The sequence below is a fragment of the Borostomias antarcticus genome, assembly GCF_949987555.1.
Source record: "Borostomias antarcticus genome assembly, chromosome: 35".
NCBI classification, from domain to species: Eukaryota; Metazoa; Chordata; class Actinopteri; order Stomiiformes; family Stomiidae; genus Borostomias; species Borostomias antarcticus.
Window position 1 is genome coordinate 1,079,035 of NC_140268.1, and position 10,392 is coordinate 1,089,426.

General features: G+C 45.1%; 2 protein-coding genes across 2 annotated transcripts; one reads left to right on the forward strand and one right to left on the reverse strand.

The window, feature by feature from the left end:
* The first annotated feature begins 1,150 nt into the window (after nt 1–1,150).
* On the forward strand, nt 1,151–7,836 carry ypel3 (yippee-like 3). The gene is made up of 5 exons (XM_084461065.1): nt 1,151–1,529; nt 2,788–2,906; nt 3,133–3,176; nt 3,972–4,080; nt 6,513–7,836. Exons 2-5 carry the CDS (start codon nt 2,790–2,792, stop codon nt 6,600–6,602), a joined length of 360 nt encoding a protein of 119 aa, XP_084317191.1. The 5' UTR covers nt 1,151–1,529; nt 2,788–2,789; the 3' UTR covers nt 6,603–7,836.
* A 1,614-nt stretch (nt 7,837–9,450) lies between these two features.
* On the reverse strand, nt 9,451–9,987 carry LOC311327888 (C-reactive protein-like; the record flags this gene model as incomplete). Its single annotated transcript, XM_084460996.1, has 1 exon — nt 9,451–9,987. The coding sequence occupies one exon, from the start codon at nt 9,985–9,987 to the stop codon at nt 9,451–9,453; it is 537 nt and encodes a 178-aa protein (XP_084317122.1).
* Nucleotides 9,988–10,392: the final 405 nt, after the last annotated feature.

Sequence of the window (10,392 nt, forward strand, 5' to 3'; positions counted from 1 at the left end):
TGTAAAGCCATGATCAAAGTCCACTTATGGTAGCCTACAGGTTCAATGGGAAAGGTTGCATTTTTTTAGCAAGTAGCCTAAATTTGCAAAAAGCCAGACTCATCGAGAAAAAAAGAGTTATCTATGGTGAAAACTTTTTTACGAGATGAGTCTGGCTTTATGCTATTTTCTGACCAGTTCCCTCTGTACTGCAATGTGGGTTAATGGAATATGGTTAACCCACTATACTGTATAGTACTATAAATATAATATCACGATCATATTTTGTGTTTAATTCACCTGGGGCGTCATTTATCATTGTGGATACACCCTTTTTCATTTACACCTGATTTTTGTACTTGCTTTTCTCCGCAAATAATGTGATGTATTACCAAATTCCATGGGAAAAATTGTGTATATATCTCACAATATTTCCCATCGAGTTTTGGCATGATACATCACATTATTTGCGGAGAAAAGCAAGTACAAAAATCAGGTGTAAATGAAAAACGGTGTATCCACAATGATAAATGAGGCCCCTGGAGAGGTCTCGGCCTAAAAGCTGAGAGAAAGGGCCCTTGTGAAGCACACAAGGCATGCCATGGTCAACAAAGAACACAAGCGCAAAGCAATTTATGATAGAATCAAAAACAACCAGTGGGTACAGGCAGTTGCAAAATATGAAACAGCTGAATCAGGTTCTAGGTGATAAGCGTCTTCAGGATTGGATGAGTTTGCCACCAAAATCAGCGAGACCATTGTGAATTTGGAATGAATACGTACGCGACTTCGCTCACTTCTTTGTGAAACCATCAACTGTATGTTCATGGCCGTGTCCGAAATGCATACTACTTGCTATATAGTAGGCGAGATGCAGCATGCTACATCAAAACTGTGCATACCGTATTTCGCCTACTATATAGTAGGTACTATATAGTATGTAGTATGCCTACTATATAGTGCCTACTATATAGCAAGTAGCAGGTAGTATGCATTTCGGACACGGCCCATGTTTTTGGTCATGGTTTAAACGTGACCAGTAAAGCTCCAATCTGATTGGCTGACCTATATTCTAGTCGTCAGTCCGAGGACAGCCATTGGTCGACTGGGTTGTTGTGCAGCTCGTGACGTATACCGAGACTTCCTCGCTTTTGTAAACAAACCAGGAAAGTCAGCTCCCACGACGACACAAATAACCGCCGTTTTCTGCCTTTTCTTCTCATACTTTCGGTTGTTTTAACGCGATATAGTCAAACGGGTTTGAGTTTGGAAAGATTGATACAAGCTAGGTCGTCAGAGAGAAGGATAAAGGCCGTTTAATAGGCTTTAAAAACCCTGCCGCAGAACCACGGTTTGTTTTGGTCTCACGGAAATACACGGAAAAACACGGAAATACACGGAAACACACGGAAATACACGGCATGGCCGCTTAGTGAAAAAACAACAATTAACGACAATTCACTAATGCATCTCAGTTGACCTGTTCACCGGTAGTTTGCTTAATAACCCCGTTATTAAAAGCTCGTACTATTGAGAATCTGAATCATTCGGTAAGTGGATTTCAGGAATATTTAAACTAACTAAGCGAACGACGTCGTTGTTGCTATGCTAGGTGGGCAGATTATGATGAATCTCGAGCTCCACAACTACATTTATATGAACTATAAACATTATGAGACACCCATGCATTTAAAATATGCTATTAAAGAGACTTAACGATTGAGGTTAACAGTTAGATATGCTAACTGAGTCAGTCAACCTTGTTGTTGGTTGAGTTGGACGTAGCTACGTGTACACAAGTTGTTGACATAACTAGGGTTATTAATTTTATTCCCACACTTTCTGCTCCAATCTGTTGGTTTGTTTGCAACGTTATACCTCATAGGTATCTAGATATATCTGCATTGTGCTACTGATATTTATAAATGAGCACACAACTGCATCCACATTTCACAGTTCCAGCAATAAATTGAGAGCACATTTCCTAGGCCCATGCATGCCTCTACTTAAAGGTACCCAATGTAGTTTTTTGACCACTAGTATGCGCTCTAGAGCAAATTTGAGAAGGCGGTCCCCGAAAATCGCGTACTACGTCATTGCGTCAATACGCGGAGCACATAATAGTGACGTTTCACACATCTTTGTCGTTTTCAAAACATTCGCTAAATATCATTTTGCGAAGAAATTACAAGGTAGGAAAGACATTCAAGTGATTCAACATGTTTATTAGACTACAACGAACTATATAATCAAGGAATTTTGAAAATAAACAAAGAATGGATTGTTTTGATTCACGTTTCGTTGGGTACCTTTAACACACGCATATGGGGACGGAGAATTTATTGTCCCTGGGTTCAACCAGGCCCAGTAAGTAGGTCAATGCTTGGTCTTCTCCCCTGGGATATAATTGTACCAGGAAACGAACTGTAAATTGGGCATGTAATTTAATTGGCCCCAGATCAAATCTCTAATATTTGCCCTGACTTGTTTGCCACACCTAGTCCTAGTTAATATTGCTTAACATAACTCTTAAATACAATTATGCAGTGGAAAACAAATGTTAATATCGTTCAAATCTTAATGTTGAGAAGTTGAAACCGTATATGCATGTTTTACCCACTTAATAGAAAGACTAGTATTTTAAAGACAAAGCATTTAATGTTCTAAACGTGCCTGGACAACTCCACCCACCCCCAAAGTTTCTCTGTGCCTCAATAGTTACAACCGGCGATCGAAATAACCTCGAATTGTTCCTGTTCAAAAAGGGCTCTAGTTTGAACATCCTGTTTCCTGTCTGTCTCCTCATAGACATGGTGAAGCTGACGAAAGCCAAGACGTTTCAGGCGTACCTGGACTCGTGCCACCGCAGGTACAGCTGCGTTCACTGTCGCGCACATCTGGCCAATCACGATGACCTCATCTCGAAGGTAAGCCTATGAGTTTGGGTGAAACATTTTCTAAACATCACATAATTGGGTGGCTTTGATACAGTACTAATCGGTTGATATACGGCTCTACTTTCCACATGATCTTGTGCGTTTTGTTGTTAGTCTTGTGGTTGCACTTTCCTCTTTTCTGGACTGTATCTGTGTGTGAGGTGCATGTGCAGGTTAATGGCCTAGTTGTGTTCATTTTCTTTTCTCTGTCTCCTAGTCTTTCCAAGGTAGCCAGGGGCGTGCCTACCTCTTCAACTCTGTGTGAGTATCTTCACTTGTAATCTGGTGTATTACTTGTACCAACCATAACATCACAATCTATACGTGTCCTACCACACGTTTAAGGTTTGGGGTCAGATGTCTGTGTGAAAACGTTTAGCGTTGAGGCGCGCGGGCAGCGAGCAATGAGCAGTTCCCCCGCGTGCTCGAACCCTGTCCGAGTTATTTCACTCCTGGGTCCAACCTCATAAATCAGCCTGAAGAATGCTAATAAGCTAGCTAGTTTTCGGACTGAATGAACGAATGAAAATGTATTTTCGTGTCATGTCCGAGGACCCATCCCTTATGGGGTTATGAGACACCATAAACAATAATGAACTATATCACACACACTTCTCACGGTTTGTAAGCTACGCAATGTACACCGAACAATAACAGAAAATAAAAAAGAAAGAAATAAGTCAGAATTCAAAATAAACGCATCACATATGAGTTCTCTTTGTTCGTTTATCCCAAGATTTCTCTAAATATTCTGCAAGTGCAAATACCCTCCGATCAAACATACATTTAAGTCCTGTTGTGGTTTTTCACATGCCTCTGTAATATGATCTTTAGAAACGTCTTTAGAAACGAAATAGCTTCCCCACTTGCTCCAGCACGCATGCGCACAGCGTGCTGGAGCAACGCTTGCGCGCTGTGCGCATGCGTGCCGGAGCAAGTGGGGAAGCTATTTCGTTTCTAAAGACGTTGACCTCTGTGGGGTTGACCTCTGTGGAGTTGACCTCTGTGGAGTTGACCTCTGGGTGTAGTTGACCTCTGTGTGGATGGCCCCGCCAGGGTGAACGTGGGCTGCGGACCCGCCGAGGAGAGGCTGCTGCTGACGGGGCTCCACGCCGTCGCTGACATCTACTGTGAGAACTGCCACACCACGCTGGGCTGGAAATACGTAAGGAAACACAAACACAGCTTCCTCTTTTAGATCCTACATAATAAAGGTTGTATGCATGTAGGCCTGGATATGGACAAAATATGAAATCTCCTTTTTTTTCAGTATTAGGGACAATTTATTTTTTTTGTTTACCTGGACTTAAAAAGAAAACTTGAATAGTTTTCTTTGTAAGACTTTTAGTCTGAGAGCAAATACACAAGTGAAACATTTAGCGGCATTCAAGTAGGTTATGTCATCAATGTCTGTATGCCTAGATGTCCTACTACTTGGTCACATCTCCAAACGAAGTCATTCCGCTTTTATTGTGTGAGAAAAGCCACCTCTGAAAATCCATCCCAGGTTTTGCTCGTCACCGTGCAGCGGAGAGAAGGTTTACTCATTGAGGCAACCGCAAACAGCTGAGCGATCCAAAACTAAATATAATTTGATGGATTAAAAAAGTGGGGGGGGACGGACAAAGGCTAGATTTTGAAATGTGCTCTGAGAGAACTAGACTGGGTTAGGGGTGACAGTAGGGGTGACAGCAGAGGGGTAGGGGACTGGGTTAGGGGTGACAGTAGGGGTGACAGCAGAGGGGTAGGGGACTGGGGTAGGGGTGACAGTAGGGGTGACAGCAGAGGGGTAGGGGACTGGGGTAGGGGTGACAGTAGGGGTGACAGTAGGGGTGACAGAAGAGGGGTAGGGGTGACAGTAGGGGTGATAGCAGAGGGGTAGGGGACTGGGGTAGGGGTGACAGTAGGGGTGACAGCAGAGCGGTAGGGGACTGGGGTAGGGGTGACAGTAGGGATGACAGCAGAGGGGTAGGGGACTGGGGTAGGGGTGACAGTAGGGGTGACATCAGAGCGGTAGGGGACTGGGTTAGGGGTGACAGTAGGGGTGACAGAAGAGCGGTAGGGGACTGGGTTAGGGGTGACAGTAGGGGTGACAGAAGAGGGCTAGGGGACTGGGTTAGGGGTGACAGTAGGTGTGACAGCAGAGGGGTAGGGGACTGGGGTAGGGGTGACAGTAGGGGTGACAGAAGAGCGGTAGGGGACTGGGTTAGGGGTGACAGTAGGGGTGACAGAAGAGGGCTAGGGGACTGGGTTAGGGGTGACAGTAGGGGTGACAGAAGAGGGGTAGGGGACTGGGGTAGGGGTGACAGTAGGGGTGACAGCAGAGGGGTAGGGGACTGGGGTAGGGGTGACAGCAGAGGAAGCACAAATCTCGATTTTGCGATTAAGGCATTTTCCAAAACCAAAAACGGGAATTAATCGAATTTATTTAAGATATCGCCCAGCCCTATATGCTTGTTTAAATGTTTTACCTTCTCAATCTTCTCCTTCTCTGCTCCCCTCACCCCTTCTCTCTCTCCCTCCACCCTCTCTCTCTCCCCCCACCCCTTCTCTCTCTCCCTCCTCCCTTTCTCTCTCTCCCCCCACCCTCTCTCTCTCTCCCTCTCCCCCCACCCTCTCTCTCTCCCTCCACCCTCTCTCTCTCCCCCCACCCTCTCTCCCTCTCCCCCCACCCTCTCTCTCCCTCACCCTCTCTCTCTCTCCCCACCCTCTCTCTCTCTCCCTCTCCCCCCACCCTCTCTCTCTCCCTCCACCCTCTCTCTCTCCCCCCACCCTCTCTCTCTCTCCCTCCACCCTCTCTCTCTCTCTCCCCCCACCCTTTCTCTCTCCCCCCTCCCTTTCTCTCTCTCTCTCTCCCTCTCTCTCTCCCCCCCACCCTCTCTCTCTCTCCCCCACCCTCTCTCTCTCCCTCCACCCTCTCTCTCTCTCCCCCCACCCTCTCTCTCTCTCCCTCCACCCTCTCTCTCTCTCCCCCCACCCTCTCTCTCTCCCCCCTCCCTCTCTCTCTCTCCCACCCCTCTCTCTCTCTCTCCCCTCACCCTCTCTCTCTCCCCCCTCCCTCTCTCTCTCTCCCCTCACCCTCTCTCTCCCTCCTCCCTCTCTCTCTCTCTACCCACCCTCTCTCTCTCTCCCCCACCATCTCTCTCTCTCCCTCCTCCCTCTCTCTCTCCCCCACCCTCTCTCTCTCTCTCCCTCCCTCTCTCTCTCTCCCTCCCTCTCTCTCTCCCCCCTCCCTCTCTCTCTCTCCCCCCTCCCTCTCTCTCTCTCCCCCACCCTCTCTCCCCCTCCCTCTCTCTCTCCCCCGACCCTCTCTCTCTCTCCCCTCACCCTCTCTCTCTCTCCCTCCACCCTCTCTCTCTCTCCCTCCCTCCACCCTCTCTCTCTCTCCCTCCACCCTCTCTCTCTCTCCCCCCACCCTCTCTCTCTCTCCCTCCTCCCTCTCTCTCTCTCCCTCCTCCCTCTCTCTCTCCCTCCACCCTTTCTCTCTCTCCCTCCACCCTCTTTCTCTCTCCCCTCACCCTCTCTCTCTCCCTCACCCTCTCTCTCCCCCCCCACCCTCTCTCTCTCTCCCCCCACCCTCTCTCTCTCTCCCCCCAGGAGCAGGCATTCGAGCTGAGTCAGAAATACAAAGAGGGCAAGTTCATCATCGAGCTGTCCCACATGATAAAGGACAACGGGTGGGACTGAGGACACCAGATCACGCTTCCATTACCCACAATCCCCCTCTCCTCTCGACCCCCCCTGGCCTAAACATGGTCCAGTGGCGCCCCCCTTCGCCTCGTAAGCATCATCGTCTGCCGCCATCTCACTTCACAAAGCTTCACCAAGAATAGCATGTGATGTCTTGTCTTTTAAATATAGCATCTATATATTTCCCACTATGAAAGCACATTTGCCCATATAGTTTTATTGAGGAGTTCAGCGGTGAGGACCGTTTCTGTTCTGGTGTCCAAGCTTGTTTTATTTGCACGTGTGCGGAGAACCTAAACACACAGGCAGTATGAGTGTGTTAGTTGTCGTGTGAACATTTTCTCAGAAGCCTCGCAAAATACCCCGCTACTAATCGACTTTGTGAGGGTTTGCATGAAGTGCTGTCGTATCCACAGAGTGAAGACAATTCCATTATTGCTAAAACAGCTTCAGGTCTGCCTTTTGAGGGATAGGTGCAGATGTGAACGAGCAGGTTAGAGTGTGTGTGTGTGGGGGGGGGGAGGGGGGTTATATACTCTGTTTGATGGTACAAGCAGAGTAAAGCACATCTGTCAGTACAAGGAATAAGTTCATTATAAGTATCAAGTGCAATATAGTCTCTGGGTGTTTGTTACTTCACAATGTAAGAAATAACAGCGGTCATAATCCTCCAAATTCCAAATGGTAAACGGTGAGTTCAGTTCTACGTGTCAACGTCTGTAACTTGAGTCAGCCAGCGTGTGAGAATCCCATGTGTGTAAATGTTTGGGTGTATTCTGTGAATGCCGCCTGTGGGAATATGTTTTAATGCGTGCGAGAGAGCGATTTGTGCTTGCATCGTGTGTGTGTGCGTGTGTGTGTGTGTGTGTGTGTGTGTGTGTGTGTGTGTGTGTGTGTGTGTGTGTGTGAGAGAGAGAGAGAGAGAGAGAGAGCGCAGATGATCTAGCTCAACAGTTTTGGGGTGAAATCTGTTATATCCTATATGTAATTGTGATTTTTCTTCCGTTTCTGTTTTCTTTGCTTTTGGAAATCAATCTTATGTATATAGCCTAACATTGAGCAGCATGTACAGAACCATTTATTGGATCATGTTAGAGCGTTGTATTATATGAACTTGATGAAAAACGTCTATACTGTCTGTAGCAGATGATGACTTTATCTAAGCTTTTTTTTTCCATTAAAGTGTACTATTTTAACATGAACTCTTACATTAAAGTATGTGGTAAATGTATTCCAGCGTGTCTACATTATATTGTCATAAAAACTGGCTAGCACCAGAAGCGTTAAAGTCGCACTGAAATGAAAAAAGCATTCTGTCCCATTTTGGTTCACATAATTGGTCATAGTGTTCACCTATTCAACGATGTATGCCAAAAAAATTACAAAATTCTACTTTTGTTGTTATCTTATATCAAAGTATATCATTTCTTACTTCCTGGAAAACGGTAGGTTACGTGCAATGACGACAACAGGTACCTTAGATTTTAGGCCAATAATCTCACGACATCCACCCGTCAATCAACGCTATCCTTCTATCGAATCTGTCTAAAGTTCTTAAAACCCGCCCACTTGTCAATGTTCCAATCAAATTCCTCTAAACATATGTCCCGCCCTCATAGCTTGTTTCCGTCGGAAATACGTCAAACTACGGAAGTTAGATGATCTCAAACGTCCGTTTCAGACTTGCAACACTTTTATTCTGTTGTAATCGGAAAATGCGGAAGTAACGCGTGTCATGGGGTTACCTGAAGTTCAAAAACACTACCTTATAGTTCCAGAGTGGAATCATGGTCATTTTCCGTTACTCGCTGGTAAATTGATGAAATGACTGCATTTCTTTTACATTTCAACACATTAGAAAAACCTCTCAATTTACAAAGGGTATTTTATGTAGCCAGCTTTAGTTAGATTAATGTTTATCACTCCTTAGATTGGAAATGCAGTTGGCTAACGTAAGCAACGCTGGCTTAGATGCATTTTCAACGTCTTATGACATCACTGCAGACTCATTACTCCTTCTGGACTAATATGGCCTTGTTTAAAAATGAATCTGTTCCACTCCAAATTCAATTAAAACACTCTTTATTTCATAAACAAGGATAAACATGCTTCATTTTGCAATAGAAAAACAGAAAAACAAACTTATAATACAGTACATGAAACATGTGAATGAGAGAGGGGAGAAAGGTGTGTGAGCAGAGAGAGAGGACAATGAATTAAGACATTCTCAATGTAACATGACCTCTCCCTCTACAAATCCATGCTATAATATTTGATTTCTACAGTGTAGTTTTGGAGAAATTCAACTGCAAAGTCTTACTGTATGCAGATCAGCAATGTCAATTTCTCATCTTCGACAAGCCATAAAATCTGAACTGGAAATGTGCAATTTGGGGAAATTGCAAGTCTGGTTGCACATTCTGTCATGATTACTTAGTGTTGTGTGTGTGTGTGTGTGTGTTGGATGTTGTGTGCATGTACTTGTAGTTCCTCTGGGTTACATTTAACCCTACAATGGCTTTGATTTGAATAATTAATTAGAATACATTTTGATTTTACAACCTATGGTTCAAGAGTTACAGACCAAAAGGTAAAGTGGGCTGTTATAGCGCCACCATGAGGCCCATCAGTGTAATTCTTTTTTTCCAGAGTACGAATCTTGACTGTTAACCTCTACCAAGTTTGGTAACTGTAGGCCTCAAACATCTTCCCTGAATAAATAAAGGTTTCAAATCAAATCGCCATATTAAACCTGGTTGTTTAGAGGAAGACGCTTGTGAGTGTACCATTCATCCCCATTCCACTTGAAGGTTACGACAGTGTGGCTACAATTTCTGATCTTGAATCAGATCACCAGAACTTCCCCTTCAACCTCATATGCAATGTTGTCCCAGTCAAATATGTTACCAGTGGGAACATATTTCCCACAATGCAAATCCTCTATCATTCTTTGAGGAAGAACATAGTCCCACATGTTAATGTCGGATATCTCTCCTACGAAACTCTGCTCTACATCAAAACGTTTGTGTAGGAAATCATCTATGTTGTCGACGTCCTGCCCGAGGAAAACATCTCCTCCACCGAGTAGCGTGTACCCTTTCTCAAGCAGCCTCGGCGTGCTCCTCCTCCCGTCCATGTAGAACGTGGTCAGGCCTGATCTTGACTCCCAGGTCACACACAAGTGTGTCTGGAAGGTGCTCATTTGAGGGAGAGGGACCAGAATGAACTTCCCATTGATATAGCAGGAGAAGTTTCCATCTTTCTCTCTCCACAGAGTGAGCTCGTCCACCTGCCTGGTGCGATACTCGAACAGAATGATGTCTTGTTCCAGCTGCAGCTCAGTAGCCACCCGCAGACACAGAGTAAAGGACGTCAAAACCATGCTCCTCTTAGGAAGGAGCTTGACATAACTATTGTCTGATTTCTTCAGGAACAGAAAGGATTTTTTTGGGACCCAATCTAAGGTAGGAAAGACAAAATGAGGAAAAACGGATTAAACTCAATTAAGGCCATACTCAATTAAGGCCATACTCAATGTTGGGGTCCCCCTTTACCCCAAATTTCACCTCAGAGAAAGTGAAAAATCCAGTGGACTTCCGAAGTGGCAACAAAACCTCAAACTTAACCAAACATAAATTTCAAGCATATTTGGTGGAAATAAATAGATGGAAAAACAACGTGTGAAACCTCACCCTTCGTCAAACTGCTGGAACAAGTTGGAATCTCGCTTCTCGCCTGATCTCTTTCTCCACAGACTGAAAGAAAATGATTGATTGGCATTGTAGTT